The sequence below is a fragment of the Ahaetulla prasina genome, chromosome 4, assembly GCF_028640845.1.
Source record: "Ahaetulla prasina isolate Xishuangbanna chromosome 4, ASM2864084v1, whole genome shotgun sequence".
NCBI lineage: Eukaryota > Metazoa > Chordata > Lepidosauria > Squamata > Colubridae > Ahaetulla > Ahaetulla prasina.
In genome coordinates, this window is record NC_080542.1 from 52,469,171 (window position 1) to 52,495,491 (window position 26,321).

At 37.1% G+C, this 26,321-nt stretch overlaps 1 protein-coding gene across 8 annotated transcripts in view; it reads left to right on the forward strand.

Moving 5' to 3' along the window:
* The window catches only part of LOC131196612 (charged multivesicular body protein 3), a 39,196-nt gene extending 20,354 nt beyond the window's left edge, over positions 1-18,842 (forward strand). For 2 of the 8 annotated variants that reach the window (XM_058179600.1, XM_058179601.1), the window contains exon 5: positions 699-2,723. In XM_058179600.1, the coding sequence (XP_058035583.1) occupies positions 699-2,235 (1,537 nt within the window). In that variant the 3' untranslated portion in view covers positions 2,236-2,723. The other 6 variants (XM_058179602.1, XM_058179605.1, XM_058179606.1 and 3 more) reach the window with 6 other exon arrangements.
* Positions 18,843-26,321: the final 7,479 nt, after the last annotated feature.

Consider the following 26,321-nt stretch of genomic DNA (forward strand, 5'->3'; position numbering starts at 1 on the left):
AAAACTAAAACCAATCCTTAAAAAACCTATTTGATATGGCTATTTATAGATAAAATATTACCCTCTAAAATTCACAAAAAATTTAAAACCTATAAATCAATTTGATAATATAAAATTTAAGCGAGTCCAGCAATTATATTCATCTTCAATTTCTTTTCAGGAATCTACCTACCAAAATATCCTTTTTCATTCAGACCTCTTGGTTTTGATGCCTGCTGCTGCCTTCCCTTCCTCCATTACTGTACTCACTTTGCTGTACTTCACTGTAACATTTCTTCCAGTATTCCTATTTTTTGCTGTGCACCTTTCATTTCTCCTTCCCTTCCCTTCCCTTCCCTTCCCTTCTCTTCTCTTCTCTTCTCTTCTCCTCTCTTCTCTTCTCTTCTTCCTGTTGTCTTTGTCAACTCCTCCTTAATGCTTTGTTCTGAATCCTTGTTGCCATGTCTCTATACTTATTTCACTTTTTAAAACAGCTCTAATAAGGTAATTTTGTTTTTGAAAATAGGCATTTGTCAAGTTGTCATGGACAATAGTTCTACTCCTTCCCATTTTTTCCAGTTCTGTTGAAATGACTATCAATGGGGGCCTACATATATTAGAAATGTGAAATCTCCAGATTAATACAGATTAATCTACCATTAATCTATAAAAAGTATTTTTAAACTACTATTTAGTTTAACTGAATGTTTTCTTTGTAGATATTGCAGAAGAAGAGGTTGGATAAGGTCTACGTTAATTATGTCAGTTCCACAAACAAGTACATCCAAAGGGAAGGTAATGCTTAAAGAATATAGTGGACGTAAAATTGAAACGGAACATATTTTCAAATGGATAACAGCCCATGCTGCTTCTCGAATCAAAACAATATTCAAATCAGAACACTTGAAAGAAGAATGGAATAAAAGTTACCAGTATAGAGTGAAAATATATTTGTTTGCTAAATTAGATCAACCTCCAGCTTTCTTTTCTGCACTAAGTGTGAAATTTACTGGCAGAGTTGAGTTTATTTTTGTGAATGTAGAAAACTGGGACAACAAAAGTCACATTACGGAAATGGGCATCTATAAGACACCATCTTATATTCTTAGAACTCCTGAAGGTATTTACAGGTATGGAAACAACACTGGTGAATTTATATCTCTTTATGCTATGGACTCCTTCTTGCGATCTTTGCAACCTGAAGTTAATGATTTATTTGTGTTAAGTTTAGTTTTAGTTAATTTGATGGCATGGATGGACTTATTTATCACCCAAGGTGCTACTATAAAGCGCTTTGTTGTTCTTATAAGCACTCTAGGGACTTACAATTCTCTTTTAATCATTTCCTGGCTACCAGTTCTGGGGTTTTTGCAATTACCTTATTTAGATAGTTTCTATGAATATAGTTTAAAACTGTTCCGTTACTCTAATACAACAACTCTCGCTTCCTGGGTAAGAGCTGACTGGATGTTCTACTCATCACACCCTGCCTTGTTCCTCAGCACATATCTGGGACATGGTTTATTAATTGATTATTTTGAGAAAAAAAGACGACATAATAACAGTGATGAAATAAATGCCAATAACTTAGAGTGGCTGTCAAGCCTTTGGGACTGGTACACCAATTATCTATTCCATCCAATCACATCTTTTCAGCATTTCCCCTTTGAATCTGACTGGGATGAAGACCCAGATCTCTTTCTTGATCGCTTAGCTTTCCCTGATTTGTGGCTTCATCCTCTGATACCAACTGATTATATCAAAAATTTACCTATATGGCGATTTAAATGTTTTGATGGACATTCAGAAGAGGAAATGATGGAACTCTCCCAAAGTGAAAATGACTCAGATAGTGAATGCAAAGATGTTCCAAACAATGATAAAAAGCTATTTGAGGATGAGAGAAGAACCCTTCTAAATCCTTGTGAAGGAGAAATTTTTTGCAATGCTGAGACCTGTTCATGTGCCAAAGCCAAATCGTATGAATCATACAGTACTAGAGATGATTTGGAGCCTGACTGGTCAGATTGGCCAGTTGGCATGTTGCACTGTACCGAATGTGTTGTATGTCTAGAGAATTTCATAAATGGGTGTCTGTTAATGGGCTTACCATGTGGCCATGTCTTTCACCAGAATTGCATTGTGGTGTGGCTAGTAGGGGGGCGACATTGCTGCCCTGTCTGCAGATGGGTATCTTACAAGAAAAAGAAGCCATATGTACATCATCAGCTTATATCGAATCACAGCCTGTCTTAACTGTATACTAATAATGTTCCTTTGTAACTTCTTATGTATTACTGCTTGCCATTTAAATGTTAGTCACAAACAGACGGTGTGGTTTGAAATTTAGTTTAAATGTTAGTGCAGTGAAGTAAAATAAACATGATGCTAATGTTGATGACAGAATCATTTGGTTGCCTTGTATGTTGAAATAATGAATACGTGTTAGTAAAGTTATAGCTTTCTTACAACATTTGAACATTTAAATTAATATTTTTTGTTTGCATTCATTGCAAGCACAAAAACCAGATGTTTGTCAACAAAAGTATACTTCTGCAAATGTTTAACATAATAAGATTTGGGGGAACACAGAAATTTCCACAAAAAATAATTGTTTTATGTATGTTTCTTTTGGGGGTTTTTTCAGCATACCTCTGTTGAATAATGTATTATTTGTGAGCATACATTTAAAAACAAATTCACAAAAATAAATTATTTTGAAAGAGCAATAATTTGCAATATTAATCATTTTAACATTTTTGTGTTAATTCTCTATCTTTATATGCTAATCTTTCTGCAAAAAAAAAAATCAAACTCCACTTCTCAGACAAACCTTCAGTCTCCTAGACATTTCCAATCTGTCTCTTATTATTCTTTAAACTGTCATGTTCATCTCATGTATACCAAATAAAGCTTATTCCACCATTTTTATTTAAATGTTTTATCTGAAGTTGACTCCTGAAAAACGGGAAGTCAGATGAGCAAATCTCTTGCCGTAATTGATAGAAATTGTTATTCAGAAGTCACCTATTTCTTATGTCTCATTTCTAGCATTTTCTTCCCCAGCATTATCATCAAGCATCAAATTTAACATGTTATTGGCCAGATAAAAGCTGACTTCTATATGTTTGTATTTTATTGTTAATAGCTGGCAGGTTGTATTCTTTTTCTTCTCCATTATAGCTGAAAATGAACAAAACATGTCTTTAAAGGTGGTGTACATTTAAAGTATAGATATTATGTACAAGAGGCTTTTATCATGGAAAGAAGTACTGAGTTCACAGACCATTTAAAGGTATTAGGGCTTAAGCATGGTTTGCTGAATAAATTGATATTTTATTATAATCTTTGATCAACATTCCTGAATAAATCACAAATAGGATGGCTTGGTAGGCTAAGCTGCAGGTATACAAAGTAAAGCTGCACAGATGTTTGTGGCCTTCAAAACTGTTGGACCTAGACAGCCCCAAATCTCTCAAAACATCTACCAAATTTGGTTCTTCCCTATACAAATGTTAATGATCTATCAAACTATTTTGAAAGCAGGTGTAGTTTTCATTTGGAAGAATGTTAAATATGTGTTCAGAATTGCCTAAGAAATCACAGGTGCAGAGCAGGGGCTACTAGTACAAACATCAAGATAGCTCCTGCTTCGCTTCATATTCCCCTGCTTAGTTAGTAGTTACCTGTAAATTCAGTCACTTGCAGGTACTTAAGCCCACCATTCCTTAAACTTTCCCACTATTATCCAACCTATCCCACAGTGAGAATTGTACTTGTTTTCCTCATTGACAAATAACAAAACAAAACCCTCAAATCCATAAGAACAGTAGCTTTTTATTATGGCAGAGTAAGAATTGACAAAGGGGATTGCATAATTTATGCCAGCATATTTTTCTGTTTACTCAAGGATTGGAGGATAGTCTGTAACGCAGATTCCTGAAAAATCTCTTGTTTTTGATGAAAAGAACTTTCATTGTACCATGATTTCCATTCTTCAACCCCTTTACCGGGAACCCCTTTATCCTTGACCGGGAACAGCTGAAGGAGAATGAAAAAATGTCATTTTGTGGTGATCAAGCTCTAAACTATTCTGGATATGGTAGAACAAAAGTCTCTCTTCTCCAAAATGAAAAAGAGAAAACAAAGTGCTAGTGTCATGCCTCAAAATCCATGTTCTTAATATATCTGATTGTTAGTTGTTGCTATGAGCAGAATCTGCAAAACCAACAAGTCACCTTTTCTTTTGAAAGTCTTGTGAAATAATAGGCAATAAAAGGAAAGTAGAGAAACAGAGGTAGAGTAATACAAGATTTTCCTCCAGTAGAGAAACGAACCACCCTGAAGTTATGCAGAGGTACAGGACAACAAAAGAAACAAATATTGCTGCTATTGTCAGTTTGCAATAATTTAAAGCTGCTAAACTCTTGCAAAATCTTCCAGTTAGTACAAATTCAATCTATTATCCCCAAACCTCACCCTCCAAGGTCCACCGGCTAGAACAGGGGTCTCCAACCTTGGTCCCTTTAAGACTTGTGGACTTCAATTCCCAGAGCTTTGCTGGCTGAGGAACTCTGGGAGTTGAAGTCCACAAGTCTTAAAAGGGACCAAGGTTGGAGACCCCTGGGCTAGAAGAAAGTGTTCAGTTATTTTGAATATAAAATGTTGGAAATCAAAGAGAACTGAAATACTGGCTGCAGTTGAAGAACAAGCTAAGCTGAAAAACTGCACTTTCATGATATGAATTTTAACCAAGATTTATATGATTTATTGTGTCATCTAAAGAGAAATTCACCACTGTATTTATCTATTCTACCAGACATTTTAGGATGTTTTAGATCAATGTCTTCTGATACTATATAGTGGAATGTGGTTGATTTGATTGAATGGGAATTTGATGATCCAGACAGTCCTGCCCTATTCCATATGGCTTCTGGGTGATAAAAAAATTAATAAAAATACAGATTTCCAGAGGAAGCAATGGAACTGAAGAGGGCTCTGCAAAAGGTAGACCTGACAACTGCCATGAAGAATGAAGAACCAGTGAGTCAATTGGCTTTCCAGATAAAGCAGAGCACCAGAGATCTGCTGCAAATGCTCCAGATAGCCGCTCCTTGCAAAACAGAAGTCTCTGGAAAGTTTTCGGCACTGGGAGATGAGGGAATAGTCATCTTCCTCAAACTCTGATCAACACCCTTTAAAGGTGACCCACCCACTATGGTCACATATTGCTTTTTCTAGTAATTCAAAAATTGCTTATTACTACTTTTCAGCTATTAAGGAACCTTTGGAACAAGAAATCTGAAAACACCAGGTGAGTTGCTTTCAATTCCTAATGAAAAAAAAAAACTACAAGCTTAAGAACTTGGGGGGGGAAAGCAAAAGATTGATTAAAATTTTGATTTTAGAAAGTGTCAAACTAAGAAATAAGTTTTTACAATTATAAAGAATCCTTTCTGATGGAAAATGCTGTGGTTTTGAATTAATAAATAAGATTTTAAAAACTGGACACTAGAAGAAACCAAAGATTTTGATTAAAACAAAACACGCAATCTTGATTAACAGCTACATAAATGGCACAAAATATACTAACATTGATTAGTATATTTTAGTATATAGTATATATTAGTATAACATTCAATATTGAAGGATACTTTAGAAAAAACAGAAATTGACATCAATAATGTCAACAGTGATATTGCCTTTATAGATAGACTGTCTAAATGATGTTATGGAAGATGAATAAGAAACACTTACTGGAAAATAGATTTAACAATGACAGGATACAAAAATGAAAAAAAATATATACTGGACATAATAAAGAAACTGTCGGATATTTTAATAATTAAAAGGGATATACAGACAATAAACCAAGAGAATAACCCAAATAATTTTTATATACTGGGTTTACAAAGGGGAATTATTAAAGCATTGAAGAATCTTATGAGAAGGCAAAAAAGAAATGACATTATTTCAAAATATTAAACATTAAGATTCCTAGAAGTAAAAGGAATGAATATAAGATTAGTTTATCTGATGGTTAAACTAGGACTGAAATAATGATGCTTTTAAATTTATTTATAGAGAAGAGATGGAATACAGGAAGAAGAGATCATTTGTTATAATTTAAAAGGAGGTGAAAAATCACTAAAATTGTTTATATTGTGATGAAGTCTGGAAGTCACTTCTTTATATATTTTTATTTATTTATTTATTTTATTCTTTCCTATTTTTTTCCCCTTTGCATCTTTGACTTTTCTATATTTTCTTTCTTTTAGTTTGTATTGGTTTTTACTACTGTAATTATCTTTAATAAAATTACTTAAAGAATAAAAACACCATTTTTGAATACAGCTAAGATATCGTATGGTTCTTTTCTCATCAATTTTATTTTAAATTTACATTGGCCATTCAGATTCCTTCCCCCGCCCCTTATTTTAAAACCCTGTAACCCCTTGCTTTGGGTAGAATCAGGATGATTGGATGGAGCTGAGCATTTATGGCCAGATACCCTTCCTAACGCCTATGTGGAGTTCACAGCATATTTTTTCCTCTGGGCCCTATGAAACATCCTCTGATATCTGAATCGAACTCTCAACTTTCTGAGTGGGAGGCCAGCATCTTCATCACTACACTGCTGACTGCTCATTCAGCTTTTATTCCTTGTAAATATATTTGGTTTTAATTTTTTTTTAAAAAAATCCATATAGGTTATGGAAGCATAAAGCTAAAGAACTAAATGCTGGAGTCTTACCGAGTGAACTTGGATACCAATTTATATGTATGTATGTATGTATGTGTATATATCATTGGACGGGAGAAATCTCCTTCACTTGGGCACCTTTATTGTTGCACAACAGCAAAGGGTTGCCCTTCCCAATAGAGGAATCTCCAACAAGGCACTGATCAACTGCACCTTGAGGTAGGGTAAAGGTAAAGGTTCTCCTCGCACATACGTGCTAGTCAGTCATCCTGATTCTAGGGGGCAGTGCTCATCTCCATTTCAAAACTGAAGAGCCAGCGCTGTCAGAAGACATCTCCGTGGTCATGTGGCCAGCATGACTCAATGCCAAAGGTGCACAGAACACTGTTATCTTCCCACCAAAGGTGGTCCCTATTTTTCTACTTGCATTTTTTATGTGCTTTCGAACTGCTAGGTTGGCAGAAGCTGGGACAAGTAACAGGAGTTCACCCCATTACGCAGCACTAGGGATTCGAACCGCTGAATTGCCAACCTTTCGATCAACAAGCTCAACGTCTTACCCACTAAGCCACCACACCCCACCTTGAGGTAGAAAGTAAAATAATTAATTACCTTCTGAGGTAGAGGGGAGAGGCTTTGCTAATTCCATTCTCTGTAGTCCGCAAATCTCACAATGTCTTATTTGGCCCATAGCTGCCCCATGCCTATTCAGCAAAGACTTTTATTTTATTTGTCAAATAAAATTATTTGTTATTTTATTTTTTGCTATGTAGTTGCAGCGGGCTTTGGCACTTAGATCATTTGATATGAAAACTCCAAGGTCTTTAACAGGGTGGGGGTCATCTGTAAGGTAATGTCCATCAAGTATGTACTTAGTGTTTGGATTCTTTTTTCCAATATGTAAGACTGAGCATTTGCTGGTTGAGATTTGGAGTTGCCAAGTTTTAGACCAAGCGGTTAGATGATCAAGGTCTTTTTGAATGGTAGATGTATTGTCTGTGGTGTCAAATAGTTTGACATCGTCTGCAAAGAGAACACAATTACTTGAGATATGGTCACAAAGATCATTAATGTATAGTATGAAGTGTTGGTCCAAGAATGCTGCCTTAAGGAACGCCACTCTTGACAGGAACAGGATTTGATAGAGCATTGCCAATTTTGACCACTTGTTGTCTGTTAGACAGAAAAGCAGATATCCATTTGTGAAGGGGTCCTGAAATGCTATAGGATTTTAGTTTTAGGAGTACTACTGAGTCAAAAGCTTTGTAGAAGTCTATGTAGATTGCATCTATTGATTTGCCTTGATCAAGATTTGTAGTCCATATGTTTTTACAGTGGAGAAGTTGTAGGTTGCATGATAATTTTTTCCTGAAACCAAATTGTTTATTAGAGAGTAGGTTGGTTGTTTCTAAGTATGAGGTAATGGATTGGTTGATGATTGATTCCATGACTTTGCAGGTGACGCAGCACAGAGAGATTGATCTGTAATTTTCGACTAAGCTGGGGTCTCCTTTTTTGAAGATTGGGATGACTGTGGCTAGTGACCAAAGTTTGGGAAGGGAACTCTGTTGCTGAAATCGTATCTTCTGGAAAGTCTTACAAACTTTCTCTGGCTATGTGCTTCATTACACAGAGCCTCCTGTTTACACGCCATTATACAGGTTTTTCAGAGGCAATACTCTTCCATTTCTTCTACCTCAGAGCTGCGGAAACTTTTTTTGCTGTCGTCTATCGATTGTTGCGATTAAAATAGAATAGAATAGAATAGAATTTTTATTGGCCAAGTGTGATTGGACACACAAGGAATTTGTGTGTCCAATTTAGCATTTCATAGGGAATAAATAAATAAATAAATAAATAAATTTAGCATTTCATAGGGACTGAAAACCCTGCCAGGCGAGCCCTTCCCACCACTAAATTGCTGTATTAACTCGTCTCGTTGACTACAACATCCTGAACCGCCTACAGTTTGGAAGATTAACACAAACAAGTTTTTTCCTCAATAAAACATTTGTCTTCCGCTTTTCTCCCAGGGAAAAAAGGGAGGGAGGGGTACCCTGCTGTTGATAACATTAAAAGACGCCTCCATCCCTGAGATCTTCTGTTTCCACTGAGGACCTGTATACTGCATGAATCAAAAAGAGGGCTGTGAAAATATTTACATACCCCTCACATCCTGGACATATATTGTTTCAGCTCCTAACCTCAAAACGATGCTTATAGAGCATTGCACATCAGAACAGCTAGACACAAGAACAGTTCCCCCCACACCGAATGCCTTCACTCTGCTAAAGAAATAATTCCCTCAACACTGTCAAACTGTTTACTAAGTCTGCACTACTGTTAATCTTCTCATCTTTCCCATCACCCATCCCCTTCCACTTATGACTGTAACTTTGAATAGAATAGAATAGAATGGAATTTTTTATTGGCCAAGTCTGATTGGACACACAAAGAATTTGTCTTGGTGCCTAAGTGTACATAAAAGAAAAGATACGTTCATCAAGGTACAACATTTACAACACAAATGATGGTCAATATATCAATATAAATCATAAGTTTATGATTAAATATATTTAATTTATTAATTTATAATATTTATATATTAAATATTAAATGATTAAAAGTATTTATGATTTAAATACATCAATATGAATCATTTGTTGCTTGTATCCTTACGATTTATACTGATATTGTTTCCTAATTGCTTATTTGTAGCCTATGACTATCATTAAGTGTTGTACCTAATGACGCTTGATGAACGTATCTTTTCTTTTATGTACACTGCGAGCATATGCACCAAGAGGAATTACTTGTGTGTCCAATCACACTTGCCCAATAAAAAATTCTGTTCTGTTCTATTCTATTGGAAGAAAGAAGCCTCGCTATCGAGGACCATCGCTCTACCCTTTTCTCTCTCTATAGTTTACCCCACTTCCTGTTTGTTCCGGAGAAAGAGGCTGCCGGGACCGGAAGCCGGAAAAATCGAGTTAGAACTGTTGGAGATGGGCTTGTTTGGGAAGACGCCAGAAAAGCCGCCCAAAGAACTGGTAATGGTCGTGGGAGAGAAGTTCAGGGGACCAAAGGTGGGACTGGATGGGCCGAAGGTGGAGGATGAACAGCGGGAAGGTCTGGAGGGCAGGCAGCCGGACCTGGCGAAGGAAGGTGTCTGGCTGTGATTGCCGCTGCCGGGCAAACCTGTCGCCTGTTTTTAATCCACTTCTCTATTAAGAGCAGCGGAGTCATTTCCCCACATTTCCCCGTGTGAGCCTTAGTGAAGTTGGACAGGAAGGGGCGACTGCCCAGGTACATCCTCCCACACAGCGTAGTTCTTGTACGTTTGTTGAAAGGTAATTTGGAACCCGGATTGCTTGCATTGTTTACTGGGCGGGGGCGGGGGGGGGAAACCTTCTCGTTTCCGTGTGCTTCCTTCATATCCTCTCTTTGGTAAGTGACTACGTGCAAACCAAGCAATTGGCTAGGCTCGTGCAACACTGAATGCTTTTATTATGGTTATTTTTGGTGTATTGAGTTCATGGAATCCAACAAATCCTGACTCGGCGTCAAAATTTGTAAAGCAAAGCCCCAAGTGATTATTCTACCTCGCATATATATATATATATATACTTGGAAGATACGTCTAAAAAATAATCCTTCTCATTTGATAAACAAATGCAAATGTGTAAGCTATACTGAGAGAGAATTCCGTAATAAAGTGGCATTGTTATTTATGTGATTATGCCTCAAAGAATAGCCTCTCAGTGTTTTATGACCTCAGAGTCAAAAATTGGTCCCTTAGAGCAGTGGTAGTCAACCTGGTCCCTACCGCCCACTAGTGGTCATTCCAGCTTTCATGGTGAGCGGTAGGATTTTGTCTGATACTGAAGCACTTTCTTTTTTTTAAATTTAATTGACTTTTTAAAAAAATTTCATAGCATTATTTAAAAACATCATTAGGTTTTCATAAAATTCCTCATGACAATTTAAATTTCTGAAAATATACTATTTGTATCGCCCGCACGTAAGATTAGTTCAAATTATGTAAGTGAAAGTAAATGGCGCTATAGTGCGACTGCAAACAAAAAAGCCTCATCCCAAAATAGCTCGCGCACCTCCCCCCACACCACCCAGCTGTAACAGACAAGCAGAGCTGGTAGCCAGCGCCCCCCCCCAAACCCAATCCACAATGCGCGAGAGGCATGCGCAGACGACGATACATGGCGCATTACTGTGGAACCAGTAGGCAGTTAGAAAATTTTACTACTAACAGAGATACAAAAGTGGGTGGTAGGTATAAAAAGGTTGACTACCCCTGCCTTAGAGAGTTGTTGGATTTCATCTAGAAGCCTCATAGAGCTTTATTGCTGCTTTCTATAAAGTTATATCTGTCTCTCCAGACATTTAGCCTATAATTCCCCTTATTCCTCAAATGATTGTAATAAAAACATGGGGAAGGACCAGGTTTGGAGAAGGCTACCCTGAGTGGAGAAAGTTCCCTGAATAACAAAATTTCATTAATTTTGAGCTAATCTCTTAAACTTATTTCTAATATTTATATCTTCAGGTCAATGATTGGTCACTGAAAATACGGAAAGAAATGAGGGTGATTGATAGACAAATTAGAGGTCTGTATTGACACACTTTTTCTCAGAATGAAAGTGGTAACATGTTAATAACCTCCTTCTAATTTGGTTAGTGGTATAAAATTGTTGCTCACATTTCTGCCATAAGTAATTAATTTTAGACTCACATTTCTGCCATAAGTAATTAATTTTAGGTTTATCTGTTGTGATTTTAGCTTCCATATGTTTTATCCTAGAGTAGTTAGATTATTTCACGTAGCTGCCTTTTTTTATATACTTCCCTGATTAAAGGGTAACTGGAACTAAGCACAACTTGCACTCAGGTGTTAAATTGTTAAATTCTTCAAGACTTATGGTAGTTATTGGTGGCCATTAAGTTCTTCCAAAATAAGCTAAAATATATGTGCCAATATATTCTTGGAAAATATTTTTTGAAAAATTCGGATTAGACTTCACAGTTGTATATTAAGATCTAAGAGGCCATGAGAAATGATGGTTAAGATTGGATTAGGACTTGGGAGACCCAGTTTCAAGCCTACTTTAGCCATATAAAGTCATTTTATTTAAGCCTAAGTACTTAACTGATTCATTATTAAGAGGATGAAATAAAGAGAAATCCCCATGTAAGCTATCTTGAACTTCTGGAAAAAGATAGAATATATCTCTTAACAAGCCAGAAAACATTGCTTCTAAATCCCACTTTATATTCTTAAAAAGATTAAAGGGCATTTTCGATGAGGTGAAAGAATATAAGGAAGTTCAGTATTAATGGTAAATCTTGTTGCTGGAGTACAGCTTGGTGACAAGAAAATATCACTTGTTTTTCCCATGTTAATGTGATGTCAGGAAATATTCCTCTTTAAAATCCTGAAATAAAGTCTTTTAAACTCTACTTACATTTTTCTTGAATTCAGATATTCAGAGAGAAGAAGAAAAGGTAAAAAGATCAATTAAAGATGCTGCAAAAAAAGGCCAAAAAGATGTGTGTATTGTCCTGGCCAAGGAAATGATCCGTTCACGTAAGGCTGTGAGTAAACTCTATGCTTCCAGGGCCCACATGAATTCAGTCCTGATGGGGATGAAGAACCAACTAGGTAAGGTTATTTTTGAGGTCAAAAACCAGGCCCTCGGATATAGATATTAATATAATTATTAATAAAATACATTCATTAAAATGTAATAAGGTTAATACACTAAATACACTGGGCCGTGGTAGCTCAGGCTGGTAAGAAGCCTGTTATTAGAACACAGCAGCCTGCAATTACTGCAGGTTCAAGCCCGGCCCAAGGTTGACTCAGTCTTCCATCCTTTATAAGGTAGGTAAAATGAGGACCCAGATTGTTGGGGGGGGCAATAAGTTGACTTTGTAAAATATACAAATAGAATGAGACTATTGCTTTATACACTGTAAGCTGCCCTGAGTCTTCGGAGAAGGGCGGGATATAAATGTAAATAAATAAAAAAATAATCACAAAACCAATAATAGTGTTTTGAATAAAAAATAGTCCTTCTAAATTATGTGCACATGTGCTATCCTTTATCAAAGTTGCCTTATTGGAGTGATGGGCAGCATATAAATTTAATAAATAAATATAGAGATCCAGGTTTCACATTATTAACTGGATATTTGAAAAGGGACACACATTTAGAGGTACTAATCAGTTTCAAGTTATCTATGCTGGAATGCAGTGGTATGATCTGCGTATTAGTTCTTTGTTTATATAATCAGAATAACGCTTCTGAAAGAAGCCTTTGACCTTAATTAAGCAGCAAAGAATAAAGATTGTGGATTACAATGTGAAAAAAATAAAATTTGTTAAACTCTAGGGATTAATAAACTCAGAGCAATGATTTTTCTTTTGGTTGGGCAGGAAGGAAGTTGAATAGCATTTTAAAAATTATTCAAATGGAAGTTCATTTTTTCCATTTGCAAGTTATCCATGTTCTCTTTTTAAAAGATGTTTTTCCAAAAGTTTTAATGTTAATTTGTCATACTGGAATTCAGAAGGGGTTTGTTTTCTACTAAATTGGGCTGTACATTTTTGTCGTCATAGATTTTACAATTTGGAAAGTAAAGTAAATTAGATTAGCACCAATCAGAAAGACAGAACTTCTAGTTCATAATGTGACGTGTTTTTTTAATTTAATACACTTATATCACCTTCCATTAAAAATTTCCCATTTAAAAAAATTAAAAATCAGCTTTACAATTCAAGAGAATAAGTTAAAAATTTAACACAACATTTTATACTACAGTTGGAAAATGCAAAATAAAATCAGCAAGATAAAATTTAATCAGCAAGATTAAATTTAATAAATTTAAATTTAGTACCACCTTTACTGTCTTTTCAATACTAAAGACATTTTCATTCTCCCATCTGTTTCAAGAGTATGTTCATCTTGTTGTTACTTTTAACTTAATGGCTTGGTTTACATTTTGTTTATTTTCTGATATTTATTTATTTATTTATTAAATTTATTAAATTTAATCTTTTTTTTTTTTTTTGCTTTTAAAAGCATTTTTTAACAACCTCTTCAGCTGAAGAGGTTGCTTTTAAAGGGTTAAAACAAGGCTATGATGATCCCAGTTGAGATGCCTGATCATCAGGGGTTTTTTTCAACTTTTAAAAGCATTTTTTAAAAGGTAAAAAAGCTGAAGCCTGCTAGGCAAAAAATGAGGGGTGTAGGCAAAAAATGGGGGGGGGGAATTTGAGAGAGAGAGAGAGGAAAGAAAGAGGGAGGGAGGGAGGGAGGAAAAAGGAGAGGAAGGAAGGACTACAAACTTGGCACCAAGCTACCCCCACAGAACTGGTAGGAAAGAAATTTAGATTTCATCACTGTACAGGATTATCACTGAAAAGGCCTACTCCCTAACTTTATAAGAGAGTATCTGTCTACTACTCTCCTTTGGTAGGCAGGTCTTTTGTTCCATCTGCTGAATTACCTATCCAGACACTTAGCAACCACAAGTGAGAGAAGTGGGATTGCAGACATTGAATGAAATGATCAGGTAATGACCACTGACTGCTGTTTTGCTCAACAACTGAAATTCCAGTATCAATTTTGATGGTAAGTCAAGGGCTACTTGTAGATTATTGCTGTCCAATTAAGAAAGTCTTAGTAATGTGAATTTGGTTATTTGTGAGCTGTTTGGTATCATTTCTACTTTGACCACACCTAGAAGACTCCAGATCCCTTGGAGAAATTCTTTTGAGTGAAACAGAGAGAATGTGGTGGTAAAGGAAAAGAAAATTTTCTTATCTACACAGAGTAGGCTCAATAATGAACTTGTACTGGTATTCTATTATGAGATGATTTTCCTCCGATAAAGAATATTTGTAGCTCAGAATTGAAATTAATCCTTGGTACTCTCTGAGCTTGGTTGTTTTTATGCAGACATTTTGTTATCCAAACTAGGTAACACCATCAATGCTAGCAAGGAGTGAGATTTCCTGTCAGTTAGTTTGATTAATGAAACATCTGCATAAAAACAACCAAGCTCAGAGAACACTAAGGACTCATAATTTTCTTCCACCTGCATTCTTTCTTACAATGTGCTTAGCTGAAATGTGTACTAGAAACTTTAATACACTCCACAGGTGAGGGGAGGGGGGAAAGGTTCAAGAGGGGGGAAAGTTTCAGGAGCAGCCCAATTAATACCTCAGGCAAGTTGGTGTCAAAAAATAGATTCAATTGAATTCTGAAAAATAGTATTTTCTGTCAAAAATGGTAATTCTAGGTTGCCAAATAGCATGTAGTATTTCTGGAAATTACAAATTCTACTTCTTGCTTAACAATCCTTGTTAAGGATTATACTGATATAATAAATAATGTTAACATTGCTCATTTATTAACTATCTTAGTTGTTGAAAACATTACTGGAAGGGCAAAATAAACCACGTTTAGCACTTTATAGTTGTTTTGCATTATTGTATTTATGGAATATTCTTTTTCCTTGATTGTACAATTTAAAGTATTATAGAACAATTGGAAAAAGGCTGGAATTTTGGAGATGTATTCATTCTTTTGGATCTTTATAAAGTTAAGCTATGAGGAAAAATATTACTATTTTGTAATCTTGAGTATCCTCACTCCCCTCTGAATTAAATAGGAAGCTTTATATGGGTGGCCATGACAATCTTGATGCCAAAGGTGCTCTTCCATTGATCTCAGTTTGATTTAAAACCTTCCATGCTTTCTCTTGGCAGCTGTCCTGAGAGTAGCTGGTTCCCTGCAAAAGAGCACAGAAGTCATGAAAGCTATGCAAAACCTAGTAAAAATCCCTGAAATTCAGGCTACAATGAGAGAGCTGTCCAAAGAAATGATGAAGGTGAGATTAAAAATTTATTAAAATATAATAGGTTTACACATTTAAAATGTAACAAACTATATGAGAGATGCAAATAGATTTAGAATATAGATTCTCTTTTGTGTCTCCTGATTTCATGGTCTCTCACCTGCCCTTTTCCTTTGTAGATTTAAGATCAGCTCAGAGCAAATGCTTGCCATACATTCCAGTCCATTGAATTGGTGAAGTTAGTTTGATATAGTTAGATCTTTTAAAGGTGTGATTGGGAGGATTGGTTTCTTATTGTTGTGTACATACAAATAACTTTATGATCTAATTTCTGCATACCCTTTAGGCAGGTATCATAGAAGAAATGCTAGAGGACACTTTTGAAAGTATGGAAGACCAAGAAGAAATGGAAGAGGAAGCAGAACTAGAAATTGACAAAATTTTGTTTGAAATTACTGCTGGTGAGTTGGGACATAAATGTCCATACAGCTTTACTATGAATCACATTTTATTATTGGATATATAGCTCTTTTTTCTTTGTTATACCAATACTTTGATTAATTTAAAATTTCATTGTTTGTTAGCTGAACTAAATTCTAAATTTAAATTAAATACTAATATACATATATGATTTAAAACATCCTCTGCTTGTATTGATTTTAATCATTCTCTCAGCATTTACATTCTTACAATCATAAAATCACGATTTCTTACAATTGTGATTTTATGAATATCAGAAACTGTTTTGTGAGGGAAGAAGTTGTTCACTGTCTCCAATTATCAATTATCATGCTGTGTTTTTTCTAACAGAGGTGGTGAAATTGTCAAAATTTCATAATATTGAGATTTTAAAATTGCATATCCAATTCCTTTAAAGTACATATCCAATTCCAATTTCATTTTGACATAATATTACGTTCTAATATGAATTTATCCCCTACAGACGTTTTGCATTCTTTTTGATAGGCTGTAGTATATTTAATAGTAAAAAAACAAAGGATAGGAAAATATATGCCAAACAAGACATTTTTATTGTAAAATGTCTATGTAACATGTCTATGTTTATGTAACAAATAATAATAGGCAAAAACAACTGTTTAAATTAATCGAGTCATTTTAATAAGAATCATACTTTTCCTAGTATTTCTCAAGTCCTCTTTTAAGAACTCCTGTGTTTGTTGGAAAATTTTGGGAACTGAAGTTTGCATATCTTAAGATAGTCATGGTTGAGAAACACTGATCTAGAAGTTTCTTTAAACAATGGGTTATGAGAAGTATTTTATAACATAATCATAAAAGTTTATATAATTTATACAAGCAAAATACATAGAAAATAATGTTCACTCATCTTGATAGCTGAGTTGTATGAATATATGCTTTTAATGTTGCTAAATATTTTTAAGCAAACAAAGTTATTTTTCTAGATTTTTTTTGCCAATGAAGCATTTTCCTTGTGAAAATTCTTGGTTTCTTAATTCAGTCATGGTCTAGCTCTGTCCTGGTTGTGGAATCCTTGTTGCTCTCTGTGTTTGGTTGTTTTCTTGTAGACATTTCATTACTCAACAACGTAACGTCTTCAGTGGTAGAAAGGAATGGGGTTTGCTCTTGGTTTATATGCGATGGCTTGTTTTGTTTACGTTGATAGGAGTGCTGTTTTCTTCTTGGTAGTTCTTTGATTAGGCTATTGTTTATTGTATGATTGTTAGTCTACTATTAACCCTGATGTTAACTCATCGGGATGATCGCAATCAACTATCAGAACAACAATCAGGCAAGAAAACAACTAAGCTCAGAGAGGACCATTGAATTTACTCTCAGCTACATACATATATTCTCTTCTATTTGTCCTGGTTTTCAGATGTTCTTTTCTGGCTTCATAATGTTCTTTGTCTTGATAATATTTGATTCACACATAATAAGTCCTTTCCAGTTGTTGGGATATAAGGTGCCTATTTAGGGAACCCGTGGACATGTTTTTCTACTAAATTTTTTCAAGCTTCTTTGCTCAAATACTCATGCCCTCTTTATGCCATTTGGTTATTTGGATAGTTGGATTCATCCCAAGATACCTTTAAATTTTAATTTTGAAGACTCATAGACAGTGTTTTTAGAATGAATTCATCATAATTATTGGTTCCTTTCAAACGAAGCACATTGGGCAGCAAGCTTCTTCCACTGAATCGTATCCACATATATATATTAATTTATTTGAAATTTATTCTCAACTTCCAAAGCTTTAAGATGTTGATAATGGCAGGCTATAGTTCTAAAGATAAAAATTGATGAACTGAGTTGTACTCAGAACAAATTATATTAATGGCGGGTGTGTGTGTGAGAATGACAGCTTCCAATAAAACAGTTCTGACAGTTTTACAAGCATTGCATGCTTAATTTTAACTATTATAGCTCCTAAAGTCCTTAGGTTGTTTTACCTGGACATCTAAGGCCCCTACTTTCTTTGAGTTGCTTATAACTCCCAAATGTATCTTCTGCAGCGGAGAGCAACACTTAATTGAAATTAGTCCATTAACAGAATGAGGTTGATGTTACCCCTTGAACAATATTAAACAAGAACTATACTGGAAAGGGTTTTTTCCAGATTTTTTATCCCACCTTTATTGTTTTTATAAATAACACAAAGTAATGGACATATCTCTCATACTTCTTCCTCCTTTCCCCACAACAATCTTGTGAGGTGGGTTGGACTGAAAGTGAATGACTGCCCCAAATACATCCAGTCAGTTTTCCATGTCTAAAGGCAGGACTGGAAATCACTGTCTTCTGATTTGTAACCTGGTGACTTAACCTTTAGACCAAACTGGTTTTAAGATTATTTTTGTATATTTCAATGTTTCTTTTTGTTGCTCAGTTGCTTGCTTTGATTTATTTCTGCAGGAGCCTTGGGCAAAGCACCTAGTAAGGTTACAGATGCCCTCCCAGAGCAGGAGCCTGAAGGAGCCACAGCAGCTGTTGTAGATGATGAAGAGGAAGATATTGAAGCTATGCAGTCAAGATTAGCTACACTTCGTAGCTAAAAGGAAAGCAGTTGCACAGCTGGATTCATCTCGCCATAGGAAATTCTGTCATGCCTTTATAATGTAAATCTTCCTGAAGAAGTTTTTCCTGTATATATTCTATTTTTTTGTGCGCTTATGTTCAGAAATATTTTTTTTAACCCTTTTTGCCACATCAATGTATGTCAGGTCAAAACATCTCTGGCATAATAAAGAGAATCTAGTATATTGTCAAACAAAATAAAATATGTATGATTTACCTATGATTTCCTCAAATACATTTTTGCATTGCACATATCACAATAGCATGATACAGATTTTAAAAGCACTAACTGGATTTTAATAGCTTTTAATACTTTATTACAATCTAAGATGAGAGTAAGAAAAGTGGTAGTAGTTCATTCCAAATAAACAGTGCAAAGGTTGCATTTCAAGGAAAAAATTACCTTTCTAAAAAGAACTAAAAAGAGGAAACCGCCTAGGCTTACAGTCCCCAATATGGTGCTTAGGAGGGCCAATATCCCATTGATATTTTTCTTTGCATCTGCCGACTTTCTTGGCCCAATTAACATTTTATATTTTTATATCAGGCCATTAGAATGGAATCAATATTTTGGTTCTAATTTTTAAAAGTAGGCAAGCACAGTGCAAGGTTCAGACTTTAATTATCTGTATTTCCAAACATACCTGTGGATCCTTAAGCTTTCCTAGAAATAAAAATGATGGCTTTCCTGGTTATTGGCAATATTTACTACTAAACAAAAATGGGTGACTCCTGGGAGTATCTTGCATGACAGGCGTCCCCAGACTCTCCAGCATATCAGCCCCTTCATAAAGTTTCAGATTATTCATCAGCCTTCCAATATTTATAAAAAAACTAGCAGAGGCAACATTTAACTTATAGGCAGCCATCTTGCAAAGGTGGCAAAATCATGTGCCCAATTTCCACTAGTAACCGAAACCTGGAGCAGGTCAATGGGAAAGGATTTGTTAACTGAGTTATCGCATTGCCTTTTGCCATGTTCTGTTTAGATTTAATTGTGCATATTATATGAATTTACTCAGTAGGGAAGGGCCTGTTTTATATCCAAAAACTACAGATCACCTTTAAAAATGGCCTTTGATGTATAGGAGAGTAGTCAGTGGGGTAAGAAAGTTGCTGTTGAGCGAGAGGCACATTTCTGGCAGTGTAGTATTGAATGATTCCAGGAAGGATGTTGTCAGAAAAACAATTTGGGGTTCCAACTTGAGCCAGGGTTGTGCAAGAATAAATAAAAATAAGATCCAGACAGCTGTGAGGAAAGAAAATAATTTGTTCCTAAAAGCAAAGTGTTTGCCTTTAGAGGCAGCTGCAGAAAAATGGGGTACAGCAACAATTTTTATAGGGGAGCTTGTCCTGGGGGTGGAAATGTCTACATGCTGATTCTAGGGTGATGTGTGTGTGTGTGTGTGTGTGTGTGTGTGTGTGTATGATGATTATTCTTGTAAGCAGTTCTGCTGGGAGTTTTTAATTAATTCTTATTTGTATTTACAGACCTTAACCTTTGATATGTGGATTGTGGTCACTTATTTGAGGAAGTTTCAGTAAAAGATTTTCCCTCGTTTGCTATTTTTACTTGATTAGCTTAGTTTCAGCTTGACTGACAATTATCTAAAAGAGACATTGATTCTCAGACCATTGTGGATTCTGTTAATATTTTAAGGGAAGATGGAAACAGTACAAAGAATATTTTTTATTTTTTATTTTTTTATATATTTTTTTTATATATTTTGATGTAAAACTTCCCAAAGTGTGCAGTGGAAAATAAATGCATTAAGCATAGCATGGATTCATTGCCATCAGCCATTCAGTTCTGTCCAACCTTCAATCATTCTATGAATCAGCATTCTCCATTCCCCTCTGTCTCATACCACCTCCTTCAGATTTGCCCAGATCATCTTGGAGTCATCTTTATAGCATCCATCCAGGATTCCAGCAGGTACTAGGCAGCCCCTTCTCCTTTTTCCTCTGATCACTCCCAGCATGATTGACAGTTTGCATAACATGGCCAAATTAAATAATAACATTTGGCGATCTTGGCTTCTACCGATATTTTTTTGAGATTCAGTCTAGGACTTCTTCGTGATTTGTGCAGCCCATGAGATACGTACAGGGGTGGGATTCAGCCAGTTCAGGAGAACCTACTGTTACGATTCTGAGCAGTTCACTGAACTGGTAAAACAGGTTACTGCCTGGCCCCACCCCTTCCCGCTTGCCTGCATGCCCTCCATTGCTGCCTGCCTGCCTTAGCGAGACATGGCCTTAGCGAGAAATCGCACCATTGGCTGGCTCTGCCCCTTCCTGCCCAGTCACTCCTCATCTCGCCTGCCATTGCTGCCTGCCTGCCTTCATAAGAAATTGCACCACCGGCTGACTCTGCCCTTCCCGCCCAGTCCTCATCTCACCAGCTCACCCGCCACTGTGCCATTGCTAACCTGATTTCACCCGCCATAACATTGCTGCCTGATATCGAGTGACTTCGCCTGCCATTGCTTCCTGCCTTGCCCTGTGGCCCTGATCTCCAGGTGAGCCTGCAAGACTTGGTCAATTTGACTCTGGGCCGACCTAGGCCACCACCACTGTGCTACCCCTCCACCCCACGTCCCCGGCCATGTGTAGGTAGCTGAGCCACCACTGCTGTGAAAAGTCCCGGTCAAGAGACTCCTGGGCCGGCTGGCATACCTGCCAATGCTGTGGAGCATGTGGCGTGTGCGGCCTAGCTTGCTAGTGCCCCCCTCTATCCCCAGTCGCACCTAGCTAGCTCAACTGCGACTGCTACAAAAAGCCCCGGGCCGGCATGCATACCTGCTGCTGCCGCAGAGCACATGGCATGCACGGCCCAGCTAGCTAGTGCAAGGGATCTTGCCTAGCTAACTCAGCCGCAACCAGTGCAAAAAGCCCTGGGCTGGCCAACATACCTGCCAGTATACTTGCCTCTGCCGCAGACACATGTTAAAGTTGCCACTGGGTTTCAGGTATCTCTGCCCAGCCCAATGACCAGGGTCTTGGTCACACCACAGGCTGTGCCACCAAGTGTTCTCCTGGGCAATGCACATCCCTGGACTCCTTGCAACCCTGGAGTCCAACTTTCTCACCCATCTTGTTCATGATGAGGTGGTAGAGGTAGTAAGCAGCCTCTGCAGACATCTAGCCAACTTCTTTGCTGGTGTCACCAATGTGCAGGGCCAGCAAAGCCACCAGCTGTCCCAGCAAAAAAAAAGTCAGCTGTGGTCTAATGAAAGGAAGAAAAAAGAAGGGGAAAGATGAGAAGGGGGGCTCATGAAGCTTTCAGCCAGCTGAAATCAGAGAATATGAACTATAACACCACAGAATCCTAGAATCGTACATTTTAGAATCATAGAATCACTGCATCTTAGAAAAAGAATCTTAAAATTTTAGAATCGTATAATTATATTTGAGTCTTAGAATCCTAAAATCTTCGAATCATAGAATCTCAGAACCATAGCATCATAGAATCATCTTGTTGTTAGTTGCGAAGTCATTTCCGACCCATCGGGACCCCATGGACAATGTTCCTCCAGGTCTTCCTATCCTCTACCATCCTCTGGAGTCCATTTAAGCTCACGCCTACTGCTTCAGTGACTCCATCCAGCCACCTCATTCTCTGTCGTCCCTTTCTTCTTTTGCCCTCAATCTTTCCCAGCATTAGGCTCTTCCTTCTCATTAGGTGGCCAAAGTATTTCGGTTTCATCTTCAGGATCTGGCCTTCTGAAGAGCAGTCAGGGTTGATCTCTTCTAGGACTGACTTGTTTCTTTGCCTTGCAGTCCAAGGGACTCGCAGGAGTCTTCTCCAGCACCAGAGTTCAAAGGCCTCAATTCTTTGACGCTCAGCCTTTCTTATGGTCCAATTTTCACATTGCAACTGGGAAAACCATAGCCTTAACTATATTTTTGTTGGCAGGGTGATGTCTCTGCTTTTTAGTACACTATCTAGATTTGCCATAGCTTTCCTACCCAGGAGCAAGCGTCTTTTAATTTCTTGGCTGCAGTCCCCATCTGCGGTGATCTTGGAGCCCAGGAAAATAAAATCTGTCACTACCTCCATTTCTTCCCCATCTATCTGCCAGGAATTGAGAGGCCCAGATGCCATGATATTAGTTTTCTTAATGTTGAGTTTCAAGCCAACTTTTGCACTCTCATCCTTCACCCGCATCAAAAGGCTTTTTAATTCCTCTTTGCTTTCTGCCATTAGAGTGGTATCATCTATGTATCTGAGGTTGTTGATATTGATCTTAATATCAACAATCTTAATCCCAACTTTTGATTCATCCAGTCCCGCCTTTCTCATGATGTGCTCTGCATATAAGTTAAAATAGGCAGGGCGATAGTATACAGCCTTGCTGGACTCCTTTCCCAATTTTGAACCAATCAGTGGTTCCATGTCCAGTTCTCACTGTTACTTCTTAACCCTCATACATGTTTCTCAAGAGACAAATAAGATGGTCTGGTACTCCCATCTCTTTAAGAACTTGCCACAATTTGTTGTGATCCACACAATCAAAGGCTTTAGCATAGTCAATGAAGTAGAAGCAGAAATTTTTCTGGAACTCCCTAGCTTTCTCCATGATCCAGCGTATGTTGGCAATTTCCTCTGCCTCTTCAAAATCCTGCCTGTACTTCTGGTAGTTCTCGATCCACATATTGCTGAAGCCTAGCTTTTAGGATTTTAAGCATAATCTTACTAGCATTGAAATGAGTGCAGTGGTATGATAATGTGAACATTCTTTGGCATTGCCTTTCTTTGGAATTGGAATATAAACTGACCTTTTCCAATCCTGTGGCCACTGCTGAGTTTTCCAAATTTGCTGACAAATTGAGTGTAGCACTTTTACTGCATCGTCTTTTAAGATTTTGAATAGCTCAGCTGAAATACTGTCTCCTCCACTAGCTTTGTTGTTGCTCAGATTTCCTAAGGCCCATTTGAATGTGCTTGGATTCTAGGATTCTAGGATGTCTGGCTCAAGGTCAGTGACCACCCCATCGTGGTTACCAGGGATGTTAAGCTCGTTCTTATATAGTTCTTCTGTGTAATTTTGCCACCTCTTCTTAATCTCTTCTGCCTCTGTTAGGTCCCTGCCACTTTGGTCCTTTATTATGTCCATCTTTGCATGAAACATTCCCTTCATATCTCCAATTTTCTTGAAGAGATCTCTGGCCCTCCCTATTCTTTTCTTCTAGTTCTTTGCACTGTTCATTTAAGAAGGTATTCTTATCTCTTCTAGCTATTCTCTGGAATTCTGCATTCAACTGGGTGTATTTTTCTCTTTCTCCCTTGCCTTTTGCTTCCCTTCTTTCCTCAGCTATTGGCAAAGCTTCTTCAGATAGCCATTTTGCTTTCTTGCCTTTCTTTTTCTTTGGGATGGTTTTAGTTGCTACCTCTTGTACAATGTTGCAAATCTCTGTCCATAGTTCTTCAGGCACTCTGTCTATCAGATCTAATTCCTTAAATCTATTTGTCACCTCTACCGTATATTCATCAGGGATATGATTTAGTTCGTACCTGAGTGGCCTGGAGCTTTTCCCTGCTTTCTTCAATTTAAGCCTAAATTTTGCAAGGAGAAGCTCATGATCTGAGCCATAGTCAGCTCCTGGTCTTGTTTTTACTGACAGTATAGAGCTTCTCCATCTTTGGCTGCAGAGCACATAGTCAATCTGATTTCTGTGTTGACCATCTGGTGATGTCCGTGTGTAGAGTTGTCTCTTGGGTTGTTGGAAAAGAGTGTTTGCTATGACCATCATATTATCTTGACAGAATTCTATCAGCTTGTGCCCTGCTTCATTTTGTGCTCCAAGGACAAACTTGCCTGTTATTCCGGTTATCTTTTGGCTTCCTACTTTAGCATTCCAATCCCCATGATGATAAGGACATCATTTTTTGGTGTTAATTCTATAAGGTGCTGTAGGGCTTCATAGAACCAGTCAATTTCATCCTCTTCAGCACCAGTGGTTGGGGCATAGACTTGGATTACTGTGATATTGAACGGTTTGCCTTGGATTTGAACTGAGATCATTCTGTCATTTTGGGGATTGTATCCCAGTATTGCTTTACCTATTCTTTTATCGATTATGAACAGTTCATTGTATCCCAGTATTGCTTTTCCTATTCTTTTATCGATTATGAACGCAACCCAACAAGAAAGACACAGACTTCAGAGGATAATTAGAACTGCAGAAAAAATAATTGCTACCAACCTGCCTTCCATTGAGGACCTGTATACTGCACAAATCAAGAAGAGGGCCGTGAAAATATTTACAGATCCCTCACATCCAGGACATAAACTGTTTCAACTCCTTCCATCAAAACGACGCTATAGAGCACTGCACACCAGAACAACTAGACACAAGAACAGTTTTTTCCCGGAGGCCATCACTCTGCTAAACAAATAATTCCCTCAACACTGTCAAACTATTTACTAAATCTGCATTACTATTAATCTTCTCATCATTCCCATCACCAATCTCTTTCCACTTATGACTGTATGACTGTGACTTTGTTGCTGGCAATCCTTATGATTTATATTGATATATTGACCATCATTTGTGTTATAAATGTTGTACCTTGATGAACGTATCTTTTCTTCTATGTACACTGAGAGCATAGGCACCAAGACAAATTCCTTGTGTGTCCAATCACACTTGGCCAATAAAAAATTCTATTCTATTCTATTCTATTCTATTCTATTCTATTCTATTCTATTCTATTCTATTCTATTCTAATCTACTCCTTCCTCTGAGGGATTCTTGCCCGCAGTAGTATATCTGATGATCATCTGAATTAAATTCACTCATTCCTGTCCATTTTAGTTCACTGATTCCTAAGATGTCGATGTTCAGTCTTGTCATCTCTTGTTTGACCACGTCCAGTTTACCTTGATTCATGGATCTTACATTCCAGTTTCCTATGGAGAAAAAATCTTTACAGCATCGGACTTTCCTTTCACCACCAAATACATCCACAGTTGAGCGTCCTTTCTGGCGCTACTAGTACTAGCCCTCCGCTCTTCCCCAGTAGCATATTGGACACTTTCCATCCTGAGGGGTTCATCTTCCGGCGTCATATCTTTTTTCCTTTTTGTACTGTCAATGGGGTTTTCATGGCAAAGATATTGGAGTGGGTTGCCATTTCCTTCTCCAGTGGATCACGTTTTGTCAGAACTCTCTGCTATGACCTGTCCATCTTGGGTGTCCTTGGACGGCATAGCTCATAGCTTCATTGAGCTACGCAAGCCCCTTTGCCATGACAAGGCAGTAATCCATGAAGCGGATAATCATCTTAGAATAATAGAATCATAATCATAGAATCTTTGAATAACAGAATATTTGAATCTTTGATTCTTCAAATCATAGAATCATAGCATCACAGAATCTTAGAATCATAATCTTAGGATCTTCAATTCTTTGAATTGTAGAATCTTTGAATCTCTGAATCAGAGAATCTTTGAATCACAGAACATTAGAATCACAGACTCACAGTTGCTAGAAGAGACTGTGGAGGTTTTCTCCTCCAACCCCCTGCTCATGCAGGATTCCTTGTATCATCCTGGTCAAATCCCAAAGATACTTTTTCCAAAAGGCAACTGGACTTCCTCCCTCCCTCCCTCCCTCTGTTTCTTCCTTCCTTCCTCCTCACCATGGGAAAAGAGTTACACTAATATCAGTGGAATAGAATCATTAATGAAAAAAT